The sequence below is a fragment of the Rutilus rutilus genome (genome assembly GCF_951802725.1).
Source record: "Rutilus rutilus genome assembly, chromosome: 22".
Taxonomy (NCBI): Eukaryota; Metazoa; Chordata; class Actinopteri; order Cypriniformes; family Leuciscidae; genus Rutilus; species Rutilus rutilus.
In genome coordinates, this window is record NC_140227.1 from 30,805,588 (window position 1) to 30,823,826 (window position 18,239).

The window sequence follows — 18,239 nt, forward strand, 5'->3', positions numbered from 1 at the left end:
AAAAAAACATGAAATGTGATCTATGACCTTATGATCTGAACTCCATCCCTCACAGCCTTCATGTATTCACTTCAGATTAAAAATGACGTCAACCCCTCTCTAATGGGATGCATATTAAACTCAAAAATCTTATTGCAAATCACTGAAATGTTTAGCGCCGCAGATTCCTGTACAGATGCACCTCGCCAGGCTCAATGTGATGAGTTTGAAGCAAAAAATACAGTGTGAAGTGACAAAATCTCATATTATTTGATGTTTAATAAGCATGTGTGTGGAGCAGGAAGAGATCTGATAGTGGGCGGAGCTACTCTGTGTAATACAGCAACACTAATAACTAAATCACAGACAACACTCGCTTGACACTTCTTTTAAAATGTGCCTGGTTATGTATAAAGTTTATAAAAACTGAATTTAATGATGTGGGATTTTTTTCCCCTCACTTAATAGTGATATTTCAGAAAACAAAACGTAATATCCCGTCATTTTGCTTGTACAGTGTCTTGATTTAAGAGTGTTTGTACTGGAAAACAGGACAAAAATACTGAAGAAAAAACATTTTGCAGTGCATATATTCGGCATCTTATGATTAGAATGAAAACGGTTTCAGCTTGTAAAATTGCAGCATTATGATCTAAGTGTTTGCCTCATGACAGTGCTGGTGTGCTTTCAGGCTGCTCAGATGGTGTTGATCGCCCTGTTTGAGCTGAACACCCCAGAGTTCACCATGCTGTTAGGCGCTCTGCCTAAAACCTTCCAGGACGGAGCCACTAAACTCCTGCACAACCACCTGAAGAACAACAGCAACACCACCACAGTGGTACACACACACACACACACACACACACACACACACACACGCTGCTCTTACTCTCCATCGCTGTACTTCAGTCTTCATGATATAGTGGGCCGATCACTGACATGTCTGTGTTATTTGTCAAGTCAAGTCTCCTTCATTTATACAGCGCTTTTAACAATATAGACTGTTTCACAGCAGCTTTACAGTGATAACAGGAGATTACAGTAACAGATTGTTTAGGCTTTACAGCAGCTCTAGAATAAAGTTATTGTCCAGATAAAGTTAGTTTTGATTGATACACTTACATTGCAAAGATCATTAGTTATTAACTTAGCGGCCGCTAACACGACACCGTTCTAACTGGAAACAGAAAACTTTTAATGCATTCTGGACGTTCATTTGCACGACAACGATGTTTAGTGGCTCGAGAACGCAAACTTTGAAACTGGTTCCAAGATGCAAGCTTTAAACATGTTTGAAAATGTTATCATCTGCGTACGTACACTTCAAAAACGTGAATATGTGAAAATATGGTCGAATTTGAACCACTGAATTTGTAAAGCGAAATAAAATGGACCAAAGATTGCCTTTATTTTTAAACAGAATGTATATTTTGGAAGTGAAATCTGAAAGGTGAATATGGATGATTGAATTTTTTAATAATGAAAACGTGTGTGAAATGTTTTGTATTGAAATATTCACAGCTTAAATATACAACCATGTTGAATTTCAGCCCATAAAAATACAAGCCCTAAAAATACAATGCATTAAAATGCAAGCAGGCTCAAAGCAATGCATATTTTTTTCTTTCAGAAACATTTGTCATTATTTTACTTCCATATGAAAACGCTGACGGCGTGCACATGCATATTACGTGTTTAGTCTATAGAGCGTTTGAGCGTTTGAATATGTATGTGCGCAGGCGCGTAGTCTTTCTCTACAAATTGACATTGCCAAATTACTTGTCTGGCCTGCATAATACAGAATTATTATTTTCTTTTTTAAAGTCTCAGGCATCTCCCAGCAGCCCCGTGACCCGCGGTCCTCCCAGACACCCCGTGACCCGCACCAGCCCGCTCACGTCACCCACCAACTGCTCGCACGGAGGACTCTCTCCCAGGTACATAACACACATAATACATCTGTGAAGTTGTGTGACATCATCGGGACTACATGAAATCTGAGCCAGAAGAAAAACGCTGCAGAGTTGTTGCACTGCAGTCTATTATATTCTTAATATTACTTTTTTTATTTTATACAATTTTATTAAATAAATCACCTTAAATGTTTATTTAAATATATAAAAACATTCATTTGAATAACAATTTACCTTAGTAATTTACAAAAAATATATATATATATTTAATATTAAGAAAATAATAGACAATTTACATAACCGCACTGACACTGGGAACACTGGCACTATTATTGAACTGAATTGAATCAACACTGAACTGAATTTAGCTGTATAATGACACTATTGTCTTCTGTAGAACTGCTTTATAGCTAAAATTTTATTTGTTTCATAATTGATTAATTTGACAATATTGATGTGAAGTTGCTTTGAAACAATCTGTATTGTATAAAGCGCTATAGAGATAAATGTGACGACTTAATATTCTTAGCCAACTAGAGCTGCGTGATTCTGGATAAATTGAGAATCAAGATTTTATTGTTTAAAAATGCACGATTCTGCATAGACAACAAAAAAAATTAAAATACATGTAATTTACTAAAGGTTCTGACAAAATGTTAATTGTCTATGTAAAAAATATTTAATTCATTAAAAACACATGTTTTTAAATCGGTTTGAGTGAATGATTCAATGACTCTTAAAGACTCAAATTTCACATTTATTGTTGGAATTTCTTCCACGCTTGAATGGTTTAAAGTCATATTGAAATGCTCACAAAGGAATCGATTAATTATTAATTTTGTAACAAGTATCCGATTCCTGACCATAAGTTTTCGATTCCCAACCCTAGTCATGTTTGCTCAGAACACGGTCTCGTCTTTCACGCTATCTTTCCTCTTTGTCTCTATCCTCCCTGCTCTCTCTTCATCCTCCTCTTCCTCTCGGCCCAGCCGTTTATGGGGCTGGAGCTCAAAGGCTTCTTCTCCTCTCCCTCCCCCCCACCCCGGCCCCACCACCCCCCCTCTCCGGGCTCATCGGAGGGCGTATTCGCCCAGGTAACACACCCCGGCCCGGGCGTCAGGACATCGGTTCTCCTACATACTTGTCCATCTTTTCATTGGATTGGTAGTCTAATAAATCAAACTCAATGCATGACATTTAAAGGATTGTTTCGGGTTTATTTGAACCCAGAATGTTCCTTTTTTAAAGGGTTTGTTCACCCAAAAATGATAATTCTGTCAGTAATTACTCTCCCTCGTGTTGTTCAACCCCGTAAGACTTTTGTTCATCTTCGGAACACAAATTAAGATATTTTTGAGTAAATCTGAGAGCTTTCTCACTCCTCCATAGGCTTCTAGGTAATCGAAATCTGCCATCCCAGAAGAGTTAGTAAAGACATCGCTAAAATAGTCCAAGTGACTACAGTGGCTCAACCTGAAGTTTATCAAGCGACGAGAATCCACCTTATTCCTGACGACCTCACTGCGTGTTGAATTATGGGAGGCACTTCCGGTTTGGGGAACTTCCATTCAAAAAGGCTGAAACGAATCATTTCAAATCATATGGTTGCCCTACAAATAAAGCTGATCCGTCAATTTTCCTTCATGATTTATGTTCAGACATCATGAGAATAACGTTATACTTGGTATTTTAACGTGACATGTTATAACAAGAATATCTACGGCAAGGGCTCTTTTCTTTTCCTCGTGATTATTTTCTTTTTTCCCTTTGCAATCCGCTGTGATATTATGAAAAAGGACAACATATACTGCACGTTTCTGGCCTGTTCTCCCGAATTTAATTTATGATATATTCCATTAATAATTCACTGGAATGCGCGAAGAATCTCTCGTTATTCTCCTCAAATTCTCACGTCTCTTTCCAGGTTTGTTTTCACAGGTAAATGCAATTTATAATCTGACAAACTGACGGAAATCACTTTGAAATAGTATCACGTAATGCTGAAGTTAATGAATATTTTTTATTAAGGCAACATAAGCTACATAAAACAGATATATATTACTACATATTATGTGCTTTTGGGGTGATTTGGTCTGTTGAAAGAACCTTGTTGATGCTTTTACACTTTTAAATGTCCTTTTAATATTCAATGGTTGAAGGGTGAGTAGATTAATGTCCTCTCATTGTGACACTTTTTTAATGTATTGCGTTCATAGAGCGAGCGTTTCACTGATTGTTTACAGCTTAACGGAAGTTGCACCCATAATTCGCGCAAAGCATCATGGGGCGCAGGAATAAGGTGGATACTTTTTGTCCACAAAAACAAACAAAAAGAATTACTTTATTCAACTCTTCATTCTCTTCTGTGTGGGCCTGAGAGCGAGTTCACGTAGTGTAACAGCGCAGCGCTTCTGGGTTGTACGTCGGAACGTAGGCGCACAAAAAGTATTCTCGTCGCTTGATAAACTTAAGGTTGAGTCACTGTAGTCACTTGGACTTTTTTAAACATTGTCTTTACTCACTTTCTGGGCCGGCAAGTTTCAATAGAAGCCTATGGAGGAGTGATCCAGCTCTCAGATTTAATCAGAAATATCTTAATTTGTGTTCCGAAGATGAACGAAAGTCTTACGGGGTTGGAACAACATGAGGGTGAGTATTGAGTATTTTTGGGTGAACGGACCCTTTAAGGCGCGACGCTTCAGGCAAAATCATTGTTTTTTCATGCACTGGTCAATTTTGAGGTTTTGGCCTATTTTGCTTCCATTCTTCTTTCAGACTAGTGGAAAGAAAACATCCAAAATACACATTTAAGTGTACATGTGTAAGTTTTCATCTGTAGATTTCAATCACAATACATGTCTTTAAAGTCAGAAATCTCCACTTCAGCCGCTTTACCCTAGTGAATTTTATTAAAAATTTAAAATACATTTATTTCATACTAAGTATACTCCAAATCCATTAACATATTTACCGACTACCGCTTCAGACTTAGTGATATACATATTACAATTAAACTTGATTTGGAAATATTACATTTCTTAATATTAAGCCTAAAATGTGTTTAATGTCACTATTAGTCTTTAAATACAGGATATTTAAAGAGTACCTTGCATTAGTTCCACTTTAGCACATTCATATATACTTCAACTTGAACCTCAGCACTATTTCTGGATAACTAAAGTGCATTAAGTACAAAATTAGTTGTTCCAATGTACTTTACAAATTTAGTATACCAAAAGGACAATTGCAGGGTATTTATATTAAGCACATAAATATGTAAATGTGTTTGTAGTGTACTTAGCATAAAATAAATGTATTTCAAATACATTTTAGTAAATTTATTTTCCACTAAGGTACACACACCAAACTTTACAGTATCTGTATTCTGATTTATAGAACACTTTATTCCTAAAACATGGTAAAAATGTGTGTTTTTCTGTCTGTTGGCAGTATTTTCTGATTTATGGAGTAATAAAAAGAGTGTAAAAACCTTTAACTCTAATATGTCAACAAAATCAAACATGGATTTTGAGCCTGGCTTCATCCAATCAGGTCAGGTTTCTGATTAGATGCTGCCTCATTTCCATATTTAAACAACATTTCAGAAAAGAAAAACAATTGTCTTAATGTACTGTTACATTTTTTACACTATTCACCTGTAGTGTCTTGTCTTAAGTTAAATTTGAGCGAAGTGAGAATCTGTCCCACATTTTCATCACTTGTGTGACGTCTCTCTGTCTCTCATCCACCCGATTTGTTTTGTTTCCGCCGCTTTGCTTCATGGGACTTCGTGGCGAATGCAGAAGTTTGTCAAGCGTCAGTCTGTCCGTATGAAACATTTAAGATTTGTGCAGCTGAGCACAAAACACATTCATCTCGTCTGTGTGCCGTCCTGTGTGTGTCATGTGCTGAAATCAGTGTGTATGGAGTCACACCTCTCTGTGTGTTTACAGTATGCTGGAGTACGACACTGAGAACATGAACTCGGAGGAGATCTTCAGCTCGTTGAGAGGCGTAACCGAAGCCATCCAGAGCTTCAGTTTCCGCAGTCAGGAAGAAATCCTCGAGCCAATCAAACGTGATGGCAAGAGGGAAGATCCGGTGAGTACGACCGCCTACAAGATTTACATTTACATTTATGCATTTGGCAGACGCTTTTATCCAAAACAACTTGCATTGCATTTCAAGGTCCACATTTACATTCTTCTCAGTTCTTGCTTTCCCGGAGAATCGAACTCATGACCTTGGCGTTGCAAGCACCAACGCTGGACTGTTCTTGAGATTGTCTCCAATCTGTTGCTCCGCTGTGACGGAAGTTAATTTAGTTTTGCCTGAAGCTGTAAAAGTGTTCATGTTAGCAGCTTCTACCCCGCAACCAGCAATCGCTTCATTGTTTATAATTAGTTTCAGCAACTCTCAATACATAATCAATGTGACCATTTTGAAAAAGCAACTACATCCAGAGGTGTAAAATACTTGAGTAATTTTACTTGATTACTGTACTTAAGTATTATTTTTGGGGATTTTTACTTTACTTGAGTACAATTAAAAATCAGTACTTTTACTTTTACTTAATTACATTTTTTAAGAAAAAAAAGTACTTTTTACTCCTTACAATTCTATTTATAGTCAAAAAGTACTTATTTTTTGGAGATCACTTCATTCTATTTTCCCTTGCTATTACCAAACCAATTGAATTGTGCTGATGCTGTTTAATTTAAATGTCATTTATTCTGCCAATGAGATTCGGTTTCACATTTCACCAAATTGGTCAGACATGTTCATTGGTCATTTGGAAGTGACATCATGTCGCATCTATTACCACAACGCACAGCACCTTGACCTGGAAATGAGAGAAATTATAACAGTCAATCACAGGGGGTCAATCCAGGGGGGCACTGTTTCATATTTTATTGAAGCCTCCCCGGACGCCACCATTGATTAGCGGACCATCACCTGCTGTTAGCATCCCATTGACTCCCATTCATTTTGGCGTCACTTTGACAGCGAATAACTTTACATCTGAGGCGTTTAAAGACTCCATTTGTCCACTATTTATTTCTAAAGAAACAAGAAAATGTATAAAAGGCTCCATTACCTTGTATCTTACGTTATGGCCCCGTAGAAGCAGTTTTTGTAAAAATAGGCTAACGATTGCGTCATAACCACGCGACTCTCTGTCGCACAGTAGAGAGATTACCGTATGGACAGGAGGAGAAGCTTGCGGGCAATCGGGGGGACGTGGAGGCAAAATGACAAAATAATTAATCAGAATACTTAGCAAAAGTTGCTCCTGCTCCTAGCTCATGGACAGCTCCTACTCACACTCTCCGTCTCTGCAAGTTTCGGAAGGGAATGATTCAGATTTCTCTCGGCACAGCTACTAGAAGACAGACGGGTTGCTCACGTCACATCTACGTCGTCAAGCTCAGTTTGAGTCTGCGCAGTACGCTCGACCCCCAGGAAGTGAGTGCTTCTAATTGACTTTACTTGTCTCCGTTGAATCCAATGGGGTTGCTGTGTCCAGTTTATATACTGTCTATGGGTCAATCCAGCAGCCTAAAAGCGTACCACCCCCGGGGGCCGCCATTGGCTAACGAGCCATCACCTGCTGTTAGCATTCCATTGACTCCCATTCATTTTGGCATCACTTTGACAGCGAATAACTTTACATCTGAGACGTTTAAAGACTCCATTTGTCCATTATTTATTTCTAAAGAAACACGAAAATGTATAAAAGGCTCCATTACCTTGTATCTTACATTATGGCCCCTTAGAAGCAGTTTTTGTAAAAAAGGCTAACAATTGCATCATAACCACGCGACTCTCTGGAAATTACCGTATAGACAGGAGGAGAAGCTCACAGTCAATTGGGGGGACGTGGAGGCATAAAGTCAAGGGAGAAGCCCATAGAGAGTCATAAAGTTGCTCCTGCTCCTAGCTCATGGACAGCTCCTACTCACACTCTCTGTTTTCTGCAAGTTAGATTTCTCTTGGCACAGCTACTAGAAGACTTACAACGGTCAGACAGGTTGCTCACGTCACATCTACGCCATCAAGCTCAGTTTGAGTCTGCGCAGTACGCTCAGCCATCAGGAAGTGAGTGCTTCTAATTTGCTTCACTTTTCTCTGTTGAAATCTATGGGGTCGCTGTGTCCATTTCTTATACTGTCTATGGTCAATCAGTGGAAGAAAATGGAGGAAGAACGTGATTCAGCTGCGAACACAGTCCAAAATCAGCCACAGGATCAAGAGCACCCGTGGCCGTACCTTAGCGAATTCTTTTCTTTTAGTGGTAAAAGCATGTTTAGTGGATTGTTTAAAAAATGTTGCATACTGGCATTAGATAGTAGTCTTATAGTTTGATAAATAAATACAATTAAATACAAACAGTTCTAAAGCAGGATAAAACCTTGTATGTGGTTCATTCACTTCATGATTTTAGAGATTAAAAGCTTAAACAAGAATCTCTAGTTTACATTATTGCTGTTACTTTTACTTCTTTAATACTCAAGTACAATTTTAATGTGGTACTTTTTTACTTTTACTCGAGTACGATTCTGGCCAGATACTTTTACTTTTAATTGAGTAAAATTTTCCCTCAGTACTTGTACTTTCACTTGAGTAACATTTTTGAGTACTTTTTACACCTCTGACTACATCAAATGTGCAGTCCCCCTGTGGTGAAAATCCAGCTTTTAATGTTGTTTATGTGTCTATGTGCGATATTGACAAACAATTATTTCTCAATATTTTCTGGGATTTTCTCGATAACGATTATCAGATGAGTGTTTTTATTGTGTTGGTACTTTAGCAGTTTTAGGACTGTCGTGGAAAGCCGACTCCTAAAGTTTTTGATATTCTTCATCATACTCTGTGTGGTGGTCAGTTCACAGCATTGACAGAAATTATTTTTTCCAATTGATTTTTACCTAATATGGGCATTTTTACCTTTATAAAGCCATTTTTTAAAGCTAATTATATGCATGCATCATCTTTTGTGTCAGTTTCATAAATTTGATCAAATTCAGTTATAAAAATAAGACACAATAGGGCTGTTACCAATCAAATGAAATCAATATCTCCAAAATTAATCTTTGCAATATTGAATATTGATATTTAAAATATGCTTTAAATGTGAAATTGAAATCACCAGTAGGTGGCAGCAAGTCACTGTTAATAAGCGAATCGTTAAGATTCAACTGATTCATTCAAACGGCTGATTCATTCAAGGAAAGAAGCATTTGACTCTCTTAATCTATCCTAGTCAACTGATTCGTTCAAAAAGCTGATTCACTCAGTAAGGAATCACCGCCGTGTGTGGCTTTGTTTGAACTATTTTCATTGGCGACATAGAGCAGAAACAGGCAATATGGTGTCTAAAATGTAAGTCACTAAATATTAACTTCTTGTTTATTAAACTTGTATAAAATCAATATCACATTTGTTATCATGCTGATATTTGGAGAAAAACTGCACTCTTGTGATATTTATTACTAAATGATCATAAAGACTAAATCACTCTAAATGCGCACCGGTCTAATCTACAAGACTACATCACGTAGAATACTGTATGCATGCACTCTCTGTGTGTGTGTGAGGGATAGGCGATAATGTCGATAATGTCAAATTGCACATCGTTAAAACAACAATTACGATATTATCGCAGACCATATATATCGCACAGCCCTAATGTAGTATGCTTCAAGACAAACTAAAGTAAATTCATAAGTCAACACCATTGCAGAGTATTTTCTCCTTAAAGCTACCTTGTAACCAATCAGATCAACGTGTGATCGTCAACGAGTGGATCTCTGAGCTGAGTGAGTGAGTGGAGGCGGGGCTCATTTGCATATTCATAGAACCGCGTATACTAAATGAGGCAAGGGTGTCGAGTTACATTCAAGCTATTTTAAGGCATGAAGAATTATTTTTGAAGAAAAACGTTTAAATATGTCATTTTGGTGATCAAAGATGAGTTTAAGAGATACAGTTGTTGACTACAGGCGGACTTTAGCAATAAAAAAAAAAGTTTAGATGTTATAATCACTCAACGGGTTGAAGTGAAATAACCATGTTTCTCATTCAGACCGGTGTGGCGTCGTCTGGTGTGGATCCTCGTCTGGAGGGAGGCCGGACGGCGCTGGACAACAAGACGTCATTATTAAACACACCGTCCCCTCGATCGTTCAGCGGCCCGTGGACACGCGAGTACAACCCCTACAACTACAGCGACATCAGCGCCTACGAGAAGGGAGCGCTCGCCGTGTTCGACGACGGGGAGCAGATCCGAGAGGGTAAACGAACAAACATCTGCTGGAGAATCTCCTCATGGTGTTCACAGAAACAGGCCAACGTCTTTGGGTTCTTCTTTCAGGTCGTCAGCAGGACGGTGGAGAAAACAAGATCATGCATCCCAAAGGCTTTTCTGCAGGTATGAGGATGTGTTGAACTGTTTGAAGAGCACAAGTCAGCTGCCGTAAATGAAAATCTCATTTAATATCTCTCTAGATAATGTATATAAACATGTCAGAACAGATTTACCATGAGCCCTGAGGTTCTTAAACGGATAATTCACATATTTCGGGCCTCAAGGCAAGACACCCCAGATGAATTGGATAACATATTAAAAGTCCCCTGGTAGTCAATAATTTTATCCCTTAAAGGGTAACTCTCGCCAAAATTGAACCTAGGCTCTTTTTGTTAATCTACCCGAGTCAAACTTTCATGTGAAAGCATAATTAGGATGGAAACGCCACTTTTAAGTTTGACCGTATTTTCGTTTTTGGTCAAATTGCCTTTTGAATGGGAGTGAATGGGACACTTATATGATAGCATCAAAATCGCTATTTTTAAAACACTAAGAAGGCTCGACACAACATGAAACTGTGCTGGAAGTATCACCAGGGGCTCTACACATGAACTCCAGCATTGAGAATATTGTTTGTGTACACAGAGTTTACTAAAAAGAAAGATTTTGTACGACTCACTTTATCAGTTAGTGTTTCCGGTGGCTGGAATTTTGTCAGTCAAAAGTAGTCGATCTCCGAATGCAATGTAATGAACTGACTCCATATGAGGAAATGTCATGAACTTGTACTTTCAATGAAAAGCATGATAACTTAGACACTTAGCTCATGGCAATATCTATTCAAATAATAATAAGTGTCTAAGTTATCATGCTTTTCATTGAAAGTATAATCCGTATAATCAATCTTAAAAGTGGCGTTTCCGTTCTGATTATGCTTTTACACGAAAGTTTGCCTCGGGTAGATTAACAAAAAAAAGCCTAGGTTCAATTTTGGCGAGAGCTACCCTTTAAAACTCATCTTTGATCACCAAAATGACATATTTAAATGTTTTTCCTTGAAAAAAAAAATAGCTTGAATAGCCAATAATAGTTAATAATTGAGCACAGTGTGAACGTAGCCTAAATGTTCAGACTGCCAGGGGCACGTTCATTTTGCTACGGTTTCCGGGTTGAACTACATGTTTCAATGGGTCCAAGTAAAGTCGTTTACAAATGTGTCCGCTGCAGCTCGGTATACGCAACAATTGAAGATATTAGAAGACATGTTTTGCAACTTTTGTCAGGTCACTGTGTGTTTATTGTCGTGGACTCTCATTGGTCAGGACCCGGGCAGCCCCTGGAGGTGGTTGGTGACCTGCTGAAGGAGCTGTCCAATCACAGCGAGCGCGTGGAGGAGAGGCGGGCCGCCCTGCTGGAGCTGCTGAAGGTCACGCGGGACGACAGTCTGGCCTTGTGGGAGGAGCACTTTAAGACCATGCTTCTGCTGCTGCTGGAGACGCTGGGAGATAAAGATGTGAGAGACACGCTCGTCTTCATCACACACACTCATACAGGGGTGTGTTTCCCGAAAGCATCGTTAGCCAACTATGGTCGCAAGTTCCGTCGTTATCAGCAGTTCAACGAGTCAGTGTTTCCCGAAACCATCGATCCAACGAACATTCGCAAACAGCATCGCAGAGTTGTGTGTTTGAACGACAGATCTCGACCTGTGGTTAGAAGCAGAGTTTCTAGATTGCATGACATGTGGACTCAATAAATCCTGAGCTTGAGCCAAATAAGCAAGCTGACATTCAGTACAACCTGTGTCTTTCATTTAGAATACATACAAATGTCGTTTACGTCTTTGAGTTTGTCAAGAGATTTAAAGCGTTGTTATTGAAGAGTGCGCATGTGTGAACGAGCTCTAGTGTAAGAACGAGCCTATGATTGAATCTGGAAATAAAGCGAAATAACTGAGAAAAATGAGCAATAGTCCTCAGATGCATGTCTGTAATCGATATCAAAACATCTAGCGTTAATTCGATCTCAAACAGTTTCATTAAAAGAAGTTATCACTCCACCACGTGCGTGACGACATAAACCGACGTGGTTGAACGACTAATTTGCGACAATATTATGGTTTCGGGAAACAGTCGTGATTAGCTAGTTGATTTCTTCACTATAGTAGTGAAGCATCGAGTTACGGCGTTATACGGGAAACACACCCCAGATGCGCAACAGAACGAACAGATGATGATGTGTGTGTCCACAGCACACCATCCGAGCGCTGGCGCTGCGTGTCCTGAAGGAGATCATGCGAGGTCAGCCAGCGCGCTTCAAGAACTATGCAGAACTCACCATCATGAAAACACTGGAGGCCCATAAAGACTGTCATAAAGAGGTGAGCGAGACAGAGTCTTAAAGACGACAAAACAAGCATCAAAATAAAGTACAAAAAACTCTAAATCACCCCCTCAATAACTCACTTTATCTTTGGAGAACCAGGATTCCCATATATGATGTATGAGGAAGGATATTTATTATTTATTTTTATCATCATTAACTAAAACCATGAAAAAAATGTATTACTTGTGATAAAATAAATATTACCTGAAATAAAATGAAATATAAAATAACTTATTTTATCTCAGCTAGTTGCCAAGGCAAGTTTTCAACTAAAAAATAACAAAATACAAAAATAACAAACTAAATAAACAAAAAAAACAAAAAAATAAAAAAATAAATAATCTCAATCCAAATATTAACAAAAAATATAATAGTATATCAATGATAGTAAAGCAACACTGGCCTCATTTTAAAAAGTGTGATTTATATATATCGAATATTTAAAGTCCATGGACATTTCTATTAAGAATATACATTTTTCTAGTTATGCTTAAATATTCTATTAGGTAAAAATTGAGTAAGAAATATTTTATTATAAATATATAAAAAATCTGTAAATTATGAACAACCAGAAAAATCATGCAAATTCATTGGCTAAAAAGTCTTAGGAGCTCTTAAAACTTCTGGAACTTCTGAAATTTCATTTGTTTTAATTATAATTATTTTACTTACTATATGGTTTAATATATTAAACATTCTTATTTTAGTATAATTGAGATAATATTATAGTTTTTATTAATATTTTTTATTATTCTTTATTTGTATTTTTTTGGTTTCACTTTGATTTTAGTTAATTTTTTTGTCATTTTGTTATGATAATTTTTTTTTATTATAATTTTTTTTTAGATATATATATATGTCTGTATAGTTTAAAAAAAAGCAGTTTTAGTACATCGTTAAACTGAATTTTAGTTAACATTTATTTTATAAGTAAGGAAAATTTTCTTTTTTTTTTCTTTATGGTCTTATGTAAATATTAACCCTGATATAACATAGGAAAACAGAAAATATAAACACAGGAAAACACAGAGGAAACATAATAACCTACATGAACTGGACAATGAGACAATTTATTTTTAATCATTTATTTTATAAGTAAGGGGAAAACAATTCTTTATGGTCTAATGTAACTACATTAATCCTGATATGTAGTTGATTATCAAAACTTTGATGATAAAAAACGTGTCATTACAGCAGATGTACCAGAGGAAACATCTTAGCCTACATGAACTTGATATATTGTTGTGGACAGTGAGAGGATTGAGGTCAGAGTGGTCCAGAAGCGCAGCTCTGACATCATCATCATCAGAGGAGGAGGAGGTCGTCTGAAGGTCGTGTGTTTAATGTTTTTAATGTGCTCCACAGGTCGTTCGGGCCGCAGAAGAAACGGCCTCCACGCTGGCCGGATCAATCCACCCCGAGCAGTGCATCAAAGTTCTGTGTCCCATCATCCAGACGGCCGACTATCCCATCAACCTCGCCGCCATTAAGATGCAGACCAAAGTAATCGAGCGGATTCCCCAGGATTCCCTGGTTCAGCTTCTGCATGACATAATCCCAGGACTGTTACAGGTATAAACACACACACACACACACACACACTGATGCAGAGACAGACAGCGAGATGAACGTGTGTGTGTGTGTGTTTCAGGGTTATGATAACACAGAGAGCAGTGTACGCAAGGCCAGTGTGTTTTGTTTGGTGGCCATTTATTCAATCATCGGTGAAGATCTGAAGCCTCATCTACAGCAGCTGACCGGCAGCAAGGTCAGAGGTCATCAGTATATTCATATATATATATATATATATATATATATATATATATATATATATATATATAATATATATTTCATGTTTAACAAACACTAAAATTGGTTTAGTTTTAAATATTTTATTATTATCAACATTTTGTCCACCATCTTGAGTGGATTTTGGGTGGTTTCTGTACCGTTCCAAAGTCTGGAATACGTTTTCTTAATATTTTTAAAATAAGTCTCTTTTGCTCATCAAGGCTGCATTTATTTGATCAAAAATACAGTAAAAAATGTAAAATATTATTACAGTTTAAAATAAAGGTTTTCTATGTGATTATATGTTAAACTGTAATTTATTCCTGTGATCAAAGCTGTGTTTTCAGCATCATTACTCCAGTCTTCAGTGTCACATGATCCTTCAGAAATCACTCTAATTATGAGGATTTGAAGAAACATTTATGATTATTATCAATGTTGAAAACAGTTTTTGCAGCTTCATATTTTTGTGGAAACTGATAAATTTTTTTAAGATCAAAAGATCTGGATTTATTTGAGATAGACATTTTATGTTTTGTAACATTATACATTTCTTTACAGTCGGTCACTATTGATCAATTGAATGCATCCTTGTTGAATAAAATTATTAATTTATTTTAAAAAATGTAAACAATTTTACTGACCCCAAACTTGAACAGTACAGTATGATTTTGCTGTCTATATAATTTTTAGTATTAATTATTTTAGTAATTCATCTTCAACTTAAGCCAAACAAACATTTGAAATGTTGCTTTGGCAACTAGCTAAAATATAATAAATTATATTTTATTTCTAGGAATGATTTTTTTAAAAATGGTTTTAGTTTTAGTTACCGATAATAACCCTCTAATGCTCCTGCGTTTAACAGTTTCAGCACCTGTGATCCCTTATAACACTGTCTAGATAGGCAGCACACTGTGTCGTGTGTCTGAGGTCTTGTTTTGTCTCTACAGATGAAGTTACTGAATCTGTACATCAAACGAGCTCAAACCACCAACAGCAACAGCAGCAGCTCTTCAGACGTCTCGTCCCACAGCTGAACAGTTTCCAGCTCTTTCTTACAGGCCCGTCCTCAAACTCTCTCGAAAGACTTTGCACATTTGGTCCGTCGTGCGAGTAGATCTTGTTTAGGTGCATATTTGCTTTATTAAAGGGCACATGATTCATTTAACAGGTGCAACCACTTACACGACTTTAACCGCAGCCTGTTGGGGTTTGTGATTGGTTGCGTTCGTGCTTGAACGAACATCTGCTACCAACATAGTGAGTGTGTGTGTGTATGTATGTGTGTGTGTGTGTGTGTGTGTGTGTGTGTGTGTGTGTGTGTGTGAGAGAACTGTTGGGAGAGCTGTTATTCTCTAATGCTTTATTACCTTTTACCGTTACATTTTTGCAGTGGCGTTTAACTTCCTCATATTCAAAGCACACTAAAAGTTCTGTCCAATCGGCCAATCAGGAGTCGTGTTTCAAACCTCCTCGTTAGTGAGGGATGTCCGTTGTAGTTTCACGTCTTTAACTCTGCTGCTGTTCCCTAGAACGCTTTTTTAGTGATGAGTGTCATTTTTTGGGGGGGGCATCTGAAAATATGCAAGAACAGAGATTGTATTTGTACAGTATTTGTTTCATGTCCGGCCAACAGGTGAAGAGGTTTTGCTCAAAGTCTGACTGTAAAAGAGCAAATTTAGTTTGAAATCTCTCATTCCAGCGTTGCACATCCCAGAATAAACTTGTTAGCATTAAGATATTTTAGGAGGACCATGATTATTTTAACACTAACAGGGAGTTCTCCTTTAACTAAAGTTCTGCTTTTGTGATTTAAGGACCACGCTGATATCAAAACATACAATTTGATAATCTCAGATGGGAACAATTACCAGAAAGTATTAGAATGTCCCTCAATGTTCATTTAGAAATCAAACAGATGATCTAAAATCATGTTTAGCTGCATTTGGCCTTTTAAAACGAAAGCTTCCACTTATAAACACTAAATGAGTTGCAGGATTATGTGATATCAAACAACGTATAAGCGTATCTGAAGTTTTAGAGCAATAATTTTAACAAAAAAAAAAATGATCCAAATTGGATTTTTACTAGTCGTCGATTTGCAGTTTTCTGGTTTAGGACGGTTTGTGCCTGTTCGGCCGTTTAAAGTGCTCTGCTAGTCTTTTTGTAAAACGGTTTTAAATCTTTGGTGCTTAAATGAATCACTCTGTGCTTTTGCTGAACGTTTAACTTTAGATTTCATTCGTTTTTCCTTCTTTGATTTGAATTTAAGCGCCTTACCGTGAAAAAGAAAGTCACATGATATTATCCCGCTCTTGTTAGAAATCCCAAAGAACATTCCACACAAGAAACTGGTGATTTTGTGGAGTGAATCATCTGTAATCCTTCTGGTATTTGTTACGATTTATTAATTTAGTGTAAAACGATAGAAAATGAAGATAATATGATTTAGGGTACGTTTACACAACAACGATGTACTAAAAACGGAAAAGTCTTTCCTTTGCGTTTTTCGCGCACAGACGACAACGTTGTCAAAGCAATCCCGCGACTAAAAACGCTGTATTCTGCTGTTTGGCCAGTAGATGGCGATGCCACTTTGTAAAGAAACTGCGTCCCTATAGACTCAAATGTAGATATGCACAGACAATAACGCTATCCTTGCACTTTGAAACCCGTTTTCAAAAGTTTGCGTTTTCAGGCCCCCAAAAACGCCGTTGTCGTATAAATAAACGTCCAAACGCAAAAAAAATTGAAGTTTTAACGCTTACATGACACAGTTTTCAACTAAAAACGTTAAACTTTTTATGCATTTTGGCCGTTCATTTACACGACAATGGCATTTTGGGGGCCTGAAAATTGAAAGAATCAAAGTGCACATCATTCGGAAAAACATTTCCATTTTTAGTACATCGTTGTCGCGTAAACGCACCCTGAGTTCGAAGATTTCTGGACTCTGGCAATCAATACACACGAACTGTGTCCTCCACTACACAGACGTCACTACTGTTCACTTCATTAACGCTGGTAAGAGAATCAAATGTTCAGATTGTAAATACGTTATAGTGAACTACATACGGACCTGCTAGAATCTTTAATTCAGTACGATAAGCAACTCAGTGTTGTAAAGATCTTACCGAGTAAATCACCAACTCTGATGTTCCTGCTTCTTGAAAGCTCATTTACTGAAGGGAGTTTTGCATAAACGCTTTGCTAATGCCAGTAGACTCAGACATAGAGCTTCACATGCTGCGCATGCCTTCAGTTTAGATGCTCATGTTTAATATCATGTCTGTATTTATTTCACACGTTGTGCTTTATGGCAGCTGTATATATATGAACTGTTTTTGTTAACTTTCACCTGTGTAGAATTTGCTATCTGTAAACTATTTGCTCTAGATAAACGAAACCTGAGTTTTCCACTTGTGTGTCTGAGTGAGTTTTATTTTATCACGTGGGATTATTGTGACATTAATACTTGCTGATTGTCTGATCTTTAAATATTTATCCAGGTTGATATTGAGGTTATTAATCGTGATTTTCAGATCAGTCGCAGCAGGTTTAATGCTGATGCGTCTGTTTTCTCGTTCGGATCCGTCGACAAGTTTTTCTCTTTTAATCACGTCAGTCAGGGATTGTGTTTCTGATTGACGGATGTTTGGTCAGAGCAGATTCATTCACGACAGAACAGCTACCGAGTTTACTTGATTTATTACTATTACTTTTTGTAAGGATTTAAGTAATAATGTAATTTATTTCAATTTGATCTGATGTTTAAATTTTAAAAGCTGAACATGTCCAAATCATAATTTACCACAAAAGCAAAATAAATATTTTGAAACCATAAAAGCCTGTTTTAG

The 18,239-nt window shown here is 37.2% G+C and overlaps 1 protein-coding gene across 6 annotated transcripts in view; it reads left to right on the plus strand.

Moving 5' to 3' along the window:
• The window catches only part of LOC311281810 (CLIP-associating protein 1-B), a 76,234-nt gene extending 58,434 nt beyond the window's left edge, over positions 1–17,800 (plus strand). For all 6 annotated transcript variants that reach the window (XM_084395093.1, XM_084395092.1, XM_084395097.1 and 3 more), the window contains 10 exons: positions 671–817; positions 1,804–1,916; positions 5,846–5,993; positions 9,982–10,189; positions 10,270–10,326; positions 11,526–11,716; positions 12,455–12,583; positions 13,954–14,160; positions 14,240–14,356; positions 15,333–17,800. In XM_084395093.1, coding sequence (XP_084251219.1) covers positions 671–817; positions 1,804–1,916; positions 5,846–5,993; positions 9,982–10,189; positions 10,270–10,326; positions 11,526–11,716; positions 12,455–12,583; positions 13,954–14,160; positions 14,240–14,356; positions 15,333–15,419 — 1,404 coding nt within the window. In that variant the 3' untranslated portion in view covers positions 15,420–17,800. The remainder of the gene's footprint in view (positions 1–670; positions 818–1,803; positions 1,917–5,845; positions 5,994–9,981; positions 10,190–10,269; positions 10,327–11,525; positions 11,717–12,454; positions 12,584–13,953; positions 14,161–14,239; positions 14,357–15,332) is intronic.
• Positions 17,801–18,239: the final 439 nt, after the last annotated feature.